Source organism: Monodelphis domestica, chromosome 3, assembly GCF_027887165.1.
Source record: "Monodelphis domestica isolate mMonDom1 chromosome 3, mMonDom1.pri, whole genome shotgun sequence".
Taxonomy (NCBI): domain Eukaryota; kingdom Metazoa; phylum Chordata; class Mammalia; order Didelphimorphia; family Didelphidae; genus Monodelphis; species Monodelphis domestica.
In genome coordinates this window covers 102,066,687-102,083,867 of record NC_077229.1, presented here as the reverse complement: position 1 = coordinate 102,083,867, position 17,181 = coordinate 102,066,687, and the positions used below count along the sequence as shown (strand labels likewise).

General features: G+C 37.4%; 1 protein-coding gene across 7 annotated transcripts in view; it reads right to left on the bottom strand.

Annotated features, from left to right (window-relative positions):
• The window catches only part of SPATC1 (spermatogenesis and centriole associated 1), a 110,558-nt gene extending 94,405 nt beyond the window's left edge, over nt 1–16,153 (bottom strand). For 2 of the 7 annotated variants that reach the window (XM_056822873.1, XM_056822874.1), the window contains exon 1: nt 15,762–16,153. In XM_056822873.1, coding sequence (XP_056678851.1) covers nt 15,762–16,056 — 295 coding nt within the window. In that variant the 5' untranslated portion in view covers nt 16,057–16,153. The remainder of the gene's footprint in view (nt 1–15,761) is intronic. The other 5 variants (XM_056822872.1, XM_056822871.1, XM_056822878.1 and 2 more) reach the window with 5 other exon arrangements.
• Between the last annotated feature and the right edge of the window lie 1,028 nt (nt 16,154–17,181).

The window sequence follows — 17,181 nt, the reverse complement described above, 5'->3', positions numbered from 1 at the left end:
TGCTTCAAGGAGTTCAAGAAAATGGGGAAAATGGGGGGACTCATAACCTATGCATTTGGCTAAGAAATAGTCTTAAAGAGCTCAGAAAAACTCTGATAGAAATAAGTGTTTGAAAAATGCCTGAATACATTGTCAAAATCTTTATCAGTGATAGTATTCTGATAAGGAATTTTAGTGTTCATGGATCACATAAGATAGCAAACCAATGAAAAGTCATACTGTACTATGTCACAAGGATACTGGACAATTTGCCAGTTTTACAAATAGTCCCTTTGAAGTCAAACCAAGATGGTAGAGTAAGATGAAGCATAGGTTAGTTCCCTTCAAAAGCACCCCAATAATAAAGAATGTTGGATCAAGTAGTGATTGAGAAATCAAAGAAGATGGTGGATGCAGTCCTCAGGATAACAATGGGGATGGTGTGAAGGAAGAGAAGAAGGATTCCCAGAGGAGAAGGAACACAGAGTCCCTAGAGCTTCTAGTTGGGATAAAAAGTTTGGATTGTCCAAGGCAGAATAAGAAGGAAATAACCAAGTAAACGAACAAAAAAATACAAAGAATTATTATGAGGTCAGACATGCCCAACACACAGACACAGAAGAGAATAACTCAAAGAATCTTAGAACCTCAAAGAAAAATATAATTGATCTACAGGATCAATTAGAATTCCTAAGGAAAATATTCAGGAATTAAAAATTATATTTAAATGAAATAAGAATGATGGAAAAAAGAACTGATAGAAATGAGAGCTATGAAGGACAGACTTGAAAAGAGAATTACAAGCTTTCACAAGAGGAACAAAACCTTGCCAAACAACAGACCTCCTAAAAATTAGAATGGAACAAATAGAAATAAATAAGTCCATGAGAGAAGAAATGTGAAAAGAAAAGTAAAATATTGAAAAAATAAAAGATGTAAGGTATCTCATATCCAAAACAAGTGATTTATTTTTTTTCTCAAAAATGGATTAAGGAGGGACAATTTAATAATTCTTCAAACACCTGGAAACTTTGACAAAAGAGGAACCTGATTATGAAATTTCAAGAAAAAACAAAAGAAAATTTCCAGATATTAGAATAAGTAGGCAAGAAGAAAATCCAAAGAATCCATTGATCATCAACTGAAAGGAGTTCCAAAAAAGAAAACTCCCAGGACATCATAGGCAAAATCTAGAGCTTCCAGATCAAAGAAAAAATACTGCAAGCATCCATAAAGAAGCACTTCAAGGGACTTCTGCTCCTAGTTGCTTAGATGGCAGAGGTTAAGAGGGGAATGCTCAAAGCTCTCCAAAATTACTTCCAAACAACCACATTAAAAAAAATGCCTTAAAATGAATTCTGGAGTTTCATAACCAACAAAAAACAAAGTGAAACAGTATTCTACCCAAGACAACATAGAAACAGAGCAGGAAAGACTCCTCTTACTGGGGTTATAGGGGAGATCAATTGACTCCATATGGCACTCCAGGTGAACTGGCAACAGAGGGAATGGAATCCAGCTCAAAGGAGCACATGACACTAAATCCAAGGAAACTAGCAAAGGGAGAGGAAGGAGAGTAGAATCCATCTTAGTCCAGGACAAGCAGCATTTGGATAAAATAACTTCAAGCCTTTCTACAACAAGCTAGCCAGGCAATCTCCTCAAAGTTTACACTTTAGTATTATGATTAAAATTAATCTCATAGACAGTATATTTAATTAGAGTTATTTATTAGTAAAATTGAGATAGAAAAAGAGAGAAATTTATCAGGTTGCCCTTAGCTACCAAAGTCACCTGTGCTGGCTGCATTTTTCAGTTCCCAGTTTCCCAGCTGACTCCAGCCTGTTTTGTAATCCCAGCATGGGAAAAATAAGATCAGAGATTGCTGAGCAGAGTGAGGAGAACCCTCACTCAAGATGTGGCCTGAGCCAAAAGAAAGACCCTCCTGGTTCCAGTATCCATGGTCCCAGTTGATTGGACAACTTCTTGGCTTCTGGGAAGTCTTCTGCCCCTTGGTCAGATAAAACAAGGACAGCAGTGCCTGCCCAGGTGAGAAGCTCAGTCCCAGAAGAAAAGCAAGACAGAGAACCAGAAAAGGAGAAAGAGATATCACCTGGTCAGTCTCACTATAAAAATTCTCCACATTGCATTGTGTTACTACATTTCTTGGCTCCAAGTTCAAGGTAGCAAGGTCAGCCACAAGCAGCAGAGAGCCAAACAAAATCAGGGACAAACTCAGAAGAGAACAATGCCAAAATGGAAACATGTGAAGCCTCAAAGGAAAGTGTGAAAAGATGTCAGGCTCACAAAGAATTCCTGGAATGGTTCAAAAAGTAGAATAAAAAAGCAAATTAGAGAAGCAGAAGAAAATCTGGGAAAAGAAAAGAATCAATAGTTGGGTCTCCTATATACAAAATTCACTAGAGAAACTCCCTAAAACCTAGAATTTACCAAATGGAAAAAGAAGTACAAAAACTCAAGAAAGAAAATGACTTTCTAAAAATTAAAATTGGGCAAATAGAAGTCAATGACTTCATAAGATATTAGAAAACAACAAAACAAAATCAAAAGAATGAAAAAAATAGAAGAAAATCTGAAATTTCTCACTGGAAAAACAACTGACCTGGAAAATAGATCTAGGTGAGATAATCAAAGAATCATTGAACTTGAAAACCATGATCAAAAAAAGAGCCTGGTGGAGCAGCTGATATCAGTGTATTGAGAACTAGGCTAGAGATAGGAGATCCTGGGTTCAAATCTGATATCAAATACTTCCTTCCTATTTGACCATGGGGAAAGCATTTAACCCTCATTGCCTAGCCCTTACCATTCTTTTATCTTGGAACTAGTACAAAGTATTGATTCTAAGATGTGTGAAGATGGGATAAACTCTCCCCTATTTATTCTTTAGATTTTAGCCACCAGGAATGTATATACCCCTACGTAATCCTTAAGTCAAGGTGGGGGAGGGGGCTATGACCCACGTGTGCTAACGAGTGACAAATAAAAAACAGCTGACTGTCCCCTGGGCAGTCCAAAGCAAAGTTAAAGCTTCCATTGATCCACATAAAAAGTGGAAGGAAGGCATTGTAAATGACACAAAGAATTGCCTTTAAAAATGGTGGTAACTTCCTGTGACCAGGTTTTTCCCCTTTGAACTTGGTCTTGGAGGAGCTTACATTTGAGACCTCAGACTGCTTCCCTTTGGACTGCCACTTGGGTAAGTGAAAAGGCTGACTCCCTTTCCTAGTTTTTCTGGAAGCACTAGCCTCTGGAGAGGCCCCTCATCTTGAGGAAGGCCTCATGGCTAGAATCTTTGTTTAATTTACCTCTGGGCCCCGCTTTGCTGGGGCCTCTGAAACCTTGCCTGGTTCGGACTAGATTGGAGTAATTTTCTCTCTCTCTCTCTGTCTCTCTCTGTCTCTCTGTCTCTCTGTCTCTCTCTGTCTCTCTCTATGTCTCTCTCTCTCTGATTTTCCTCACTTTCTCTCTTTCTATTTGTAAATAAACTATCATAAAAGTCATTCTGACTTGAGTAATTTATTTCGGTGACCACACTCTTAAATTTTGGCGATCACGCTCATATATTCAGTCCAACCATAATTTTACCCTTTATAGATGGAAGTTAAGAACTTAAATTTTTTTTAAAAAAATCTATTATGTACAAAATGACTTCTATGAGCACTATTTTATGCAAAGAAAAAAATCTGAAAAAACCCGGATTTGGGGATGACTAAATTAATTATAGTAAAATGACTGTAATGGAATGTTAGTATACCATAAATATTCAAAGAGATCTATAATCTCTTTAACTTGAAAGTTCCTTCCAACAATGTTGAGCACAATGCATCCCTGCTTGATCATCCCATGACTTTGATTCTTGCCCATATTTTCCTCCTATTAAGTTCACCTCAGAGAGTCCAACAAGCAAATTGGCATTGCCAGGGTAACAATGGAGCATTCTGGCTGTCCAACTGTTATCTTCACTGAAGCATGTGACAAACTAAACCTCTCTTCCTTTCAGAGAAGATTTTGATGGCACCTTTTACTCTTGTTCTTTGGTGCATCTCATTGGTTTTATGGAGCAGCCTGATCATACCCACCACACACTTCTCGATTGCCCTCTTTGGGGTACCAATTTTTTTTTATTCTTCTGAGGCAGTTGTACTCCATTTCTTGCTGCTAAACATATAGCAAAACAGTAGATTGTTGATATTAAAAGAATGAACCTTTGTTTTCACTGGAAGCTTGGGATCAGCAAAGGATCCCTCAGAACAATCTAGATTGCTGTTTAAGCACCCACCTAGATAGACTGTTTGCTATATACCATAATTTATTGTTTATATTAATATTTGTGTATTGACTTAAGTATTCATCAAGAGATCATTCTCTTAAAAATTAAGATTAGAATTGAGGCAATGGAATGGTATTGTTTCACATTTACAATAGATAATTATAGAGGTATTCTAATATCAGTAGATCCAAACTTTAATAATGAGAGCATTTTGAAGATGGGTAGAAAAGTGATTTATAAGACTGTAAAATTTAGGCCATTAACTTTAAGGCAAGTGAAATATTTCAGGAAGTATTTCTAGACCTGCCTGAGAATTTCAGTCATGGACATACACCTTAAGAAAAGACAACAGGGAGTTACTCCTGGGTATTTTATATTAGACTGCCCTCTGAAAGGGAAGAGTGGCTTTAAAAGGTAGGAACTCCACAAGTCAAAGAAGTCAGTCCTACAGAAAACTGAATGTCTCAATTAAGTTTAGAAGTGTCACTGCACCTTGCAAGTGGGGCTGAGCCTTTACCTCTATGATACACATAAAGCCTTATCCCTTGTAGCTGTGTAACAATTTGTAGACAAATATATTAGACCTAAAGTTGACATTTTCTCTAGACAAGAATCATTTCAACAGAAAAGTGAATACTATGGCTCTGGTGTGTCCAGACCCTCCAACAGGAAATCAGCAGTGAAAGGCTTCAGAGGAACCAAAACAGTGAAAGAAACTGAGTCAGAGAAGGTGATGAGTTGGACAGAAAGTCTCAAAGGGAAAGCTGGAGTCTCTTGGCAAGATTGTTTGGAAGAGTTAGAGACTCAGTGGGGGTAAAAAGCATCACAAGTAGCATGTGTTAACTTCATTGGTACTGTCATGCAGCATTAAAGGAGAAAACTTTGTACTCAGAATACACAATGTCTTACAGAGATTGTGGTAGAGAGATGCAGGGGAATCTGGGAAAGGATATTTACTTGCTCTGCAGCAAGGATGCAATAGCTTGATGCGTAGGCTCTATTGATCAGTCTCTCCTCCTGAATCTCCTACACCAGCTTCCTTTCCTACCTGTCTGACATCATCTCTTTTTATTTTTAAATTCTTATTTTCTATCTTAGAATTAGTACTGAAAATTGTTTCCAAGGAAGAAGAGTGGTAAGGCCTAGGCAATGAGAGGGTCACACAGCTAGGAAGAGTCTGAGGCCAGATTTGAACCAGAATTTTTCATCTTATAGGCCTGGATTTCAATCCACTGAGCTACCAAGTTGCCCCTGACGTCATCCATTTTGATGGATCATTATCTTTGCCTCATCCCTCAAGCATGGATGTCTAGTAGAGCTTGGTCCTGGGATCCCTTTTTCTTTCTTTAAAAAACTTTATTTTCAGTGATCTTATAACTAACTCTTATATTATATTTTCACATTTATATAACCCAGCCACAACCCTTTCCTGAGCTCCTCGCCCACATCACTATCTGCTGGATGCATCTACCTGAATACTCCATGGAAATCTCAAACTCAGCTTATAAAAAATGAAGCTGACTTTCTGCTCTCTAAGTTTGCCATTCCTCCAAACTTTGCTTCTTCTTTTGGAAATATCCTGCACCCATTCACCCACATGTTGAACCTCATGGTCATTCTCAACTCTACTATCTTTCCTCCCTCTCTTTATAGAAAATAAGTACGTTTCCAAGTCTAGTCAATTCTATTCCACAATTCTATTTCATCTTTTGCCTTCCCTAATCCTCCTAGTAGTTAGTATTTCTCCTTCAAATTATATATATTTGCTATTCTATCACTGTACCAGGAGGCCCTAAGCCCCTTGGGGGCCAGGACTATTTTTCATCTTTATATTCCTGGGTTTAACAATGCTTTGTTTATAATAAGAACATACTAAATTGAATAGAATTGAATTGATTAAATCCTTACTGAACTGAATAGAACAGAATTGATGACACCCTTTCACTCTGGGATCTCAATGCTGAGAGCACAGGCTAAAGTGATTATGAAAAGGGAAAAAGGAAGAGTGAGCAAAAACATTCAAAGTAGCATTATTTGTGATAACAAAAAATTGGTTATTGCCAACATAGCCAATAATTGGTAGATGGGAGTGGGGGGGCTGGAGCCAAGATGGCAGCTTAGTAGCAGTGAAAGCCAGAAACCTCTCAGAATATCCTTTCAAACCAATATTTAAAAGGAGCCTTAAAAGGACCGAAGTTAAACCAGGACAAGTGAGGGGGCTCTCCCACTGAACACAACGTGAAAGATAGGAAGAGAGAGTGGATTTCCATAATATAAGGGGGAACTGAAAGCAAAACTGCAAACAGAAAAGGGCAGGCCTACCATACTCCACCCCTCACCCCCACCTATCACATCAGACTCAGAACCAGGATGTAGACAACATCAGGATCCTGGGTCGCAGACTATACCAACAAAATAGCACCTTGGACTTACCCCTTGAAGTCCCAGGCCCTGGCAGCGAGGTCCATAGGTACATAGCTCTGAATGCTCTCAAGCCTCCTTGGGCAGCAGCAAAGACAGCCCTGGGCAAAACCCTGTGAGCCAGAAGCTAAGGCAGAAATGGCCAGCAAGATGCAGATTTCCTAGTCCACTGGTGGGAAAATGAACAAACAGCAGCAAAAAACAACAAAACAAAGCAAAAAAAACCCCTCTTGATCCTTGAAAATTTCTATGGGGAAACAGCAAAGAACAGAAGCAACAAGAGATGGTGAGATATAAGCAAACACATGCAAAATATCCCCCCAAACAAACAACCCCCCGCCCCAAATTGGTTGCAATTTCTGGAATAACTCAAAAAGGAATTAAAAAAAAAAACCAAATAATACAGGTTGAAGAAAAATGGGGAAAAGAAGTGAAAGTAATACAAAAAGAAAATAACAACTTAAAGAAGCACAATTGGTCAAATGGAAAAAGAGGCACAAAAATCAATAAAGAAATAGACAGTTTAAAAATAATAATTGACCTGGAGAAAGAGACAAAATTATCAAATGAAGAAGAGTGCATGGACCAAATGGAAAAGGAGGATCAAAAGATCATGGAAAAAACTCAGTCTTTGAAAATTAGAATTGGGCAATATGTAGCAGTCCAGCCCATATGTATAATTAAGAGGCAAGGATTGTGTGTGGGCACATGGCCATTCTGCGCATGGCAATGAACTGTGTTCCCAGCATGGCTAAGGTTAGGGCGCGAAATCTTACTTCCCTTTGTCTTACCCACCTGGGATAAAACCCCACCTTCACCTTGTCGTAATTTGCAATTATCCAATGGCAATACACTATGTAATACATCAATATGTATTGGGTACATTTGCATGTCAAAGAGATTAAAAGGAGAGCTCGAAGCCATCTCCATCTCTCTCGGAGACCTCACAGGATTGCTTAACACTATCTCTTCTCTTTCTCCTCTCTATCTCTCACCTGAACCCTGGCCTCCGGCTAGGTGTCTTTCCCTTCCAATGCTAATACCTAGCACTCTCTAATTCATCCTACTATAGTCTGTTTATTCTCCCAGCTAAGCTATATCATCCTCTGACTGGTGAAGTGTTAAATTGGGATCACTGGATGGAAATTAGCCTTTTTGAGAGGTCCACTGATCGGAGTGTGGCTGCGGCTCCATTGTAATCAATACAGCCTGGTTTCTGACTCATTTATGACATCTCGAACTTGGCTCCCTCATGCCCCTCACGGAATCCTAAATTACTATCCTTTCTCTATCTTTCATATCTTGTGGCTTCTCGCTGATAGTAATTTAGGATTATGCGAGAGCCTCTCGCCAGCAAGAAGCCACAAGATAAGAAAGATAGAGAAAGGATAGTAATTTAGGATTCCACGAGGGGTGTGGTGGAGCTAAGTTACAGATATGAGATGTCAGAAATGAGTCAGAAACCAGGCCGTATTGATTACAAATGAGCCACAGCAGAACTCCGATCAGTGGACCTCTCAAAAGGCTAATTCTGTCCAATGATCCAAATTTAATACCACACAGGCCAGAGATATAATAGAGAAAAGAAAGTGCCTGGCCAAAAGCCAGGTCCCAGGTGAGAGAGATAGAGAAGGAAAGGAATTAAAGATGGCCAAGCTCCAGCAAAGATAGACATAGGTGAGAGCTAAGATCCAAGAGAGGGTGGAGACTTCTGTGGCTCTCTTTTTAATCTCTTTGATATGCAAATATACACAATACATAGGGATGATTATCATTGGTTAACGACAAGGTATAGGTGTGGCTTATCTTAGCTAGGTGAACACAAAGAAACCTGTTTTCCCGCCTAACCTGGGGGAAGCTGGGATCAAGGGTCAGAGGCTTTCCTAGCCAAGACTGAGCATGCTTTCTTTTAAGCCACTCTGTACAATCTGTTTCCCTTGTCCATAGCTAGGTGTGGACTGCTACAGATATTGTGGAACCCCAATCAGGATTACACGGGATCTGGTAGCTTCCATATTGAAGGACTTATAAGGCTTGGAATATGATATTTTGGAAGGCAAGAAAAGTGGGTTTACAGACAAGAATCGCCTACCCATCAAAACTGACTATCTACTTTTAGGGAAAATATGGTCATTTATTAAACTAGAAGATTTCCAAGCACTCCTAAAGAAAAGACCAGACTTAAACAGAAATTTTGATGTCCAAATATAAAATTCAAGAGAACCATAAAAAGATAAATAAGAAAGAGAAAAAATCTAAGGGCTTAAACAACATCAGATTATTTATATTCCTATATGGTAAGATGATATCTATCATCTTACAATTTTTTATCATTATTATTATAGTTAGAAGAAGTGTACATAGACAAAGGATATGGTATTAAACTATTTAGGATTTGTAAAAAAAACTAAGGTTAGAAGAAAAAGAAGAGGATTGTACTAAAAAGAAATGGTAAGGAAAAAGTAAAATTGAGTAAATTATAGCACATAAATAGGCATGTGGTGGTGGTGGGGGAATACTGTTACAAGGAGAGTCTTATGGGCAATACTTAAACCTTACTTTCATTGGAATTGGTTCAGAAGAAGAATACCAGTCAGATTCATTAGGGTATAGAATCTTATCATCCTCTAGAGAAATAGAAGGGAAATAAGAAAGGGGTATGTGATGAGGGGAGTAATATGAGGGAGGAAAAAGCATAGGGGGTGATTAAAAGACCCTATAGAGAAGTAGGGGACTAAGAAGGAAAGTAGTGGGGAGGGTAGTACAATAAAGTAGAAGGAAAGGGGCAGTGATTAAAAGCAAAACACTGGTGTGCAAGGAAAGAGGGAAAGGAGAAAGGGCAGGATTAAGAGAAGAAATCAAGATGGAAGGAAATACACAGATGGTAATCATAACTGTGAATATAAATGTGATGCATTCACCTGTAAATGGAAGTGAAGAGCAGAGTGGATTACAAACCAAAATCCTACTATATGTTTTTTACAAGAAACATACATGAGGGAGCAAACACACAGAGTAACGGTAAGAGGCTGGAGCAGAATCTATTGGGCTTCAACTGAGAAAAAGAAGGCAGGAGTAGCAATTATGACCTTAGAAAAAACTAAAGCAAAAATAGATTTCGTTCAAAGAAATAAGAAAAGTAATTACATCTTGATAAAAGGCATTATAGACAATGAAGAAATATCAGTACTCAACATATATGCACCAAATGGTATAGTATCCAGATTTTTAAAGGAGAAACTAAAAGAGCTCAAGGAGGAAATAGATGGTAAACTATACTAGTGGGGGACCTTAACCTTCCCCTATCAGAACTAGATAAATCTAACAACAAAAAAAGAAAGAAAGAAGTAAGGGAAGTGAATGAAATGTTAGAAAAGTTAGAGTTAATAGACATCTGGAGAAAATTGAATAGGGATAAAAAGGAATATACCTTCTTTTCAGTAGCACACAGTACATATACAAAGACTGACCATGTACTAGGGCATAAAAATATCACAACCAAATACAGAAAAACAGAAATAATATTTTTGGTTATAATGCAATAAAATTATAATCATTAAGGGTTCATGGACAGGTAAACTAAAAATTAATTGGAAACTAAATAATCTAATTCTTCAGTACTGGTGGGTCAAAGAGCAAATCATAGAAACACTCACTGATTTCATTGAAGAGAATGATAATGAGGAGACAACATATCAAAAAATATGGAATATAGCCAAAGCAGTACTCAAGGGAAAATTTCTATTCCTGAGTCCTCATATCAACAAAATAGAGAAAAGGGGGATCAATGAATTGGATATGCAACTAAAACTAGAAAAAGAACAAATTAGAAATCCTCAGTTAAAGAATAAATTGGAAATTTAAAAATTAAAGGAGAAATTAATAAAATTGAAAGTAAAAACTATTGAACTAATAATAAATAAGACTAGAAGCTGGTTCTATGAAAAAGAAAAGAAAATAAAGTATTGGTTAATTTGATTTTAAAAAAAAACAAGAAAAAAGAGAATCAAATTCCCAGTATCAAAAATGAAAAGGGTGGTTTCACCTCTAATGAAGGAGAAATTAAGGCAATTATTAGAAGTTATTTTGCTCAATTATATGACAATAAATCTAACAATGGTGAAATGGATGAACATTTACAAAAAATAAATTGCCTAGATTAACAAAAGAGGAAATAGAATACTTAAATAATCCTATTTCATAAAAAGAAATTGAACAAGCCACCAATGAACTCCCCCGGGAAAAATTCCAGGGAGAGATGAATTCACAAGTAAATTTTATTAAACATTTAAAGAACAATTAATCCCAATACTATACAAATTATTTGACAAAATAAACAAATGAGGAGTCTTACCAATTTCTTTTTATGACACAAATATGGTACTGATACCAAAGTCAAGAATATCCAAAATAAAGAAAGAAAAGTATAGACCAATCTCCTTAATGAATATAGATGCAAAAATCTTAAATGAAATACTAGCAAAGAGACTACAGCAATATATCACAAGGATTATTCACTATGACCAGGTGGGATTTATACCAGGAATGCAAGGCTGGTTTAATATTAGGAAAACTATCAGCATAATTGACCATATCAATAATCAGAGTAACAGAATGATTATCTCAATAAATGCAGAAAAAGCCTTTGACAAAATATAACACCCATTCGTATTGAAAACACCAGAAAGCATAGAATAAAAGGGCTTTTCCTCAAAATAATGAGTATCCAAAAACCATCAGCAAGTATCATCTGCAATGGGCATTAGTTAGAAAAGTTTTTCCAGTAAGATCAGGAGGAAGCAAGGATGGTCATTATCATCATCATTATTTAATATAATACTAGAAATGCTAGTGGTAGCAATTAGAGAAGAAAAAGAAATTGAAGGAATTAAAGTAGGCAATGGGGGATGCAGTTGGGTGACTCAGAGAATTGAGAGCCAGGTCCAGAGACAGGAAGTCCTGGGTTCAAATCTGAATTCAGACACTTCCTAGCTATGTGACCCTGGACAAGTCACTTAACCTCGCATTGCCTAGCCCTTGCCACTCTCCTCCCTTAGAACCAATACACAGTATTGATTCTAAGATGGAAGATAAGGGTTTAAAAAACAATAATAAAGTAAAGTAGGCAATGAGAAACTAAACTATCACTCTTTGTAAATGGTATGATGACTTACTTAGAGAATCCTAGAAAATCAACTAAAAAGCTAGTTGAAATAATAACTTTAGCAAAATTGGAAGATAAAAAATGAACCTACATAAATCAGCATTTCTATATATTTCCAACAAAAATCATCAGCAGCAACAATTAGAAAGAGAAACTCCACTTAAAATCATACTAAATAATATAAAATATTTGGGAAGTTGTTTGCCAATACAAACATAGGAATTATATGAACATAATTATAAAACATTTTTTCACACAAATAAAACTAGTTCTAGACAATTTGAAAAATATTAATTGGTCATGGGTAGCCCGAGCTAATATAATAAAAATGACAATACTACCTAAATTAATTTACTTATTCAGTGCCATACCTATCAAATTGCCAAAAAACCCTATTTTATAGAATTAGAAAAAAATAATAACAAAATTCATATGGAAGAACAAAAGATCAAGACTATCAAGGGAAATAATTAAAAAAATTTGAAAGATGGTAGCCTAGCAGTACCAGATCTTAAACTGTACTATAATGATCATCAAAACAATCTGGTATTGGCTAAGAGACAGGAGGACAGATCAATGAAATAGACTTGGGGTAAATTACCTCAGCAAGACAGTCTATGATAAACCCAAAGATCTCAGATTTTAGGGTAAGAAGTCAATAATTGACAAAAACTGCTGGGAAAACTAAAAAACAGTATGGGAAAAATTAGGTTTAAATCAACATCTCACAACCTTATACCAAGATAAGTTCAAAATGGGTATATGACAAACATAAAGAATGATATAAATAAATTCAGTGAACATAGAATAGTCTACCTTTCATATCTATAGAGAAGGGAAGAATTTAAGACCAAACAAGTGATAGAGAACATTATAAGATGCAAAATGAATAATTTCAATCATATTAAATTAAAAGGTTTTTGTACCTTTGCAATTGTACCAATGCAACACCGATTAGAAGGAAAGCAACAAACTGGGGGAGATTTTTATAACAAATTTCTTTGATGAAGGTCTAATTTCTCAAATATATAAAGAATTAAGTAAAATTTATAAGAAATCAAACCATTTTCCAGTTGACAAATGTTCAAGGGATTTGAATAGGCAGTTCTAAGAGGAAGAAATCAAAGCTATCAATAATCATGTGAAAAAAATGTTCTAAATCCCTCCTGATTAGAGAAATGCGAATCAAAACAACTGTGACTCACTACCTTACACCTTCCAGATCAGCCAACATGACAGTAAAGGAAAATAATAAATGTTGGGAGGGATGTGGCAAAATTGGGACATTAATGCAGTGCTGGTGGAGTTGTGAAGTGAGCCATTGGAGTTGTGAGTGACCATTCTGGAAAGCAATTTGGAATTATGCCCAAAGAGTTTTAAAAGAATGCATGCCTTTTGATCCAACAATACTGCTACTAGGTCTGTATCCCAAAGAGATTAAAAAAATGGGGATGGATCTGTTTACACAAAAATATTAATAGCTGAACTTTTGTGGTAGCAAAAAATTGGAAACTGAGGGGTTGTCTCTTTGATTGGGGAATGACTGAACAAATTATGGTATATGATGGTGATAGAATTCTATTGTGCTATAAGAAATGATGAAATGGTTGATTTGTATAAGAACTGGAAGGACCTACATGAACTGATGCAGAGTGAAATGAGCAGAACCAGGAGAATATTATACATAGTAACTGAAACATTGTGGGATGATCAAATGTAATAGACTTTGCTACTAATAGCAATACAATGATCCAGGACAATTCTGATGGACTTATAATAATGCTGCCCACATCAAGAGAAAGAACTGTTGGAGTAGAAATGCAGAAGAAAACATATGATTTATCACTTATTATATGGGTATAGGATTTGGAGTTTTGATTTTAAAAGATTATTACAAAAATGAACAATATGAAAATGGGCTTTGAGTGATGATAACACATGTAAAACCCAGTGGAATTACTTATCAACCCAAGGAAGGAAGGGAGACAACATGAATCATGTTACCTTGGAAAACTTATGTGTAGATTTGTTACTGGAATAAAATAAAGAAAAAATTTTTAAATGGTGAATCATTGAATATATTAGGATTTAGGGCTATAAGGGACCTTTATGATCATCTAGTCTAATTCCCTCATTTTACAGAGAAGAAAACAGTCTCTGAGAAGGATCTTGTCCAACTAAAATATGGTAAGAGACTTGTTCAATAGTAGTGTATGGAATAGATATGTGTGCATAGACATATATATGTGGTGAAATTATGACCTTAAAATGACATATGAAAAGCATAAAGAAATATGACTTATGCTAAGTGATATAGTTAAGAGAAAAATAACATATATGCTTACTGTTTTTGTTTAGTCATTTTTTTACTAAACAAAAACTAAACAAAAACAGTAAGCGTATATGTTATTTTTCTCTTCATGACTCCATTTGGGTTTCCTTATAAAAATACTGAAGCAGTTTCCCATTTCCTGCTCCAATCTATTTCACAGATGAGGAAAATGAGTCAAAATGGGTTAAGTGACTTGTTCAGGGTCACACAGGTAGTAAATATCTGAGACCAGATTTGAATTCAAGAAGGCGAGTCTTCTTAACTCCAGGTCTGCCATTCTATCCGAATCTGTCCCCAGATTCATGATGCTATTTCTACTAAAAATTAACAATAGTAGTAAATCTTTATAAAAATAGACAGCAAAACATTTGGGAGGTTGCACAGAAGAAATTGTTATTGTTGGCCAAATCCTCCTATTCATCTGTTTTTAAATCAAAATGTAATAATTTCCTATCTAATGGTCTTATTCAAAGATTCAATATTTTATTTTATTTGCTTATGGAGAAAGCATTATCAAATTTATAAGAACAAATACTTTTGAAAAAGAGGAATAAGGGTGGGATAGCCCAATTTGTGAGTCATAGAAGAAAATATAAAGGTGAATGTGAGGGTGACTGGGGTGATTTGGAGGCAAGTGATTTGGGATAGGGGTGGATGGGAATAATGAAGGGCAAGTTAAAGGAAAATCAGGACAGTGGTGAGAACAATGAAGGGTGAGTGATGGCTGGCATTGGAATTAAGTGATAAATATTGGAGTGACTCTGAGAGGGGTGATGAAAGAACTGATGATGAGGACTGTGAGGAAGGAGTGATTGAGACTGAGGAGATTAATAGGCACAATGAAGGGTGAATGATGGTGGAACATACTAAGGCATGAGTGATAATGAGGGAGATATTCAGGGACAAATAATGGGAGACAGGTCATTTAGAGATGATTAATAAAGTGACTTCAAGGGTCAGTGATGGGGAGCCTTCACTAGCTGGAAGAACTTTGTAAATGTGTCAATTATGGATGAACTTTGTAGAGTGAAATAGAGCTTAGGAAAGCACTGAATGGTAATATCCTAGGATTATGGTGGGTGTCAGTTGTGGATGAACTTTGTAGAGTGGAAGGAGCTTGGGAAAGTACTGAGGGATAATATCTTGGGGCTATGGTAGCGTGGAAAACATAGGCCCAGGAGAGAATGGAAGTGAGGAATTTTAAGGCCAGGAGAGGTTGAGAAAGTCCTTCTAGAGGTTCACATAAGAGAATGCGGTACATTAGAAACATGTCAGACGGAGAATCATCCTCCTCCATAGGAGAAAGAGTTGAGGCCCATCTCCTTGAGGTTTAATTTTCAAGAGGAGACCCGAGATTTGAAATCCTATCCCTCTTTCTCTACCTAGGTCTTGCTATCTGTTCTGTAACCAGACCACCTTTCCACTGCCTCCTGATTTTAGGGTCCCCTTTAAATAAAAATATCTTAATTGTCTTTATATCATCTTGCCACAGGAGGGGGAAAAAATCATCCTGGCCTCCTGAGCCACCCACCTACTATATACACCCATCTCTATAATTTCAACCCTCTTACTACGATCAGGTGTCCGAGAGGTAGAGCTAGTCGTCCCGTCGCCAAGCATGGAGGTGAGCCCACTGATGCCCATGGCACCTGCCTGGGTTTTTATGGCTGACTTCAGCTCATGGTTCTCTCGAATCAATCTCACCAGCTTCTTTAGCTCCTCGTTTTCCCGAACTAGCCTCTCAATCTGATGCCTCAGCCCTTCATAGTTGCTGAGGAGTGACATGGTCCTAGGAATTGGAATAGAAATAGTGCTATGGCTGCGCCCAGGGGGCCGGGGCCTTAGCCCCGGGCTGTTGGGAGGCATAGAGGAGCAGGCAATGGTGGCTATGCAGGACTCCAGGGTTATTATGAGGTCAGAGGCACCCCACTCTAGCCCCTCCCTACCCTAGACTCCAACTGACTTCATCTGGAGGGAGAGTCCTAGAGACCTAGGAAGACCCCACCTTTCTTGCTATGGTAACCTCTCCTCCTCATGTCTCTGACCTAATAAGATGTTGGGATTGTCAGGTAAAGGGGCTAATGACTGCTCCAGCCCAATCAGGCCTCTGACATTAAAAACCTCAAACTAGAAAACTAGGGGATTTTGGCAAAGCTGGGCCATTGGGAGCCTAAATGTTAGAAAGAAACTAGAATCTCAGACACCAGGTCTGATACAGAACCCTGCACATCCCATACAAATTATATCTTCTGGGTCTTCTCCATATCTTCTGGTATCTTCTCCAGGGCCCCCGGATGCCTCTTTCTTTTGGATTCAAGACCTCAGTCTCACTCTTGTCTAGATGCCAGAGACTCAACATCATTTGTCTTCTACTAGATTTCTATCACCAGGGCCTCTGACTTCTTCAGGGCCTTCTCCTGGATCCATGTCCTCACCCTCTCTGTCTCCTTTATTACAGAGCTCTTCCACTAGGGGACTTCACCCCCCACCCCATGTCATGACCATCAGTCATGTAGAATGGCAACTTTGTGAGTCCAAGTGATACTAGGGTATGGCAAGGGACCCTTCCCTGTCTCTGCATTCTCTTTTGGAACATGGACCCTGAACACATCCCTTAGACAGTCCCTAGAAATTTCAGTATGGTCAACTAGCAAGAAGAGGTCCAGATTAGGGAGAAGGGATCTACTTGGAGAGGAAAGAAGACTGGTTAGAAGAATGTGAACCAAGGATTCTTCCCAGATCTCACAACGGTAGGGGTGGAGGGGTTGATGATGTGGTTTGGCCATGGGAAATGAATGCTAGAAATGGTGCTAAAAATCCTAGAAATGCTTTTTCCATAATAATGTTTTTAGATATTATACCTTTTATGAGTTAGCAGATATTAGGATTCCTGTGCTTCCCCAGCTGTGTCCATCTGAAGAGCTTTGTCTTGTTAAGGGAAAAAGGGTAGCACCAGTACCTGAGCTAACTTGTTGATCATTATAACTTGGT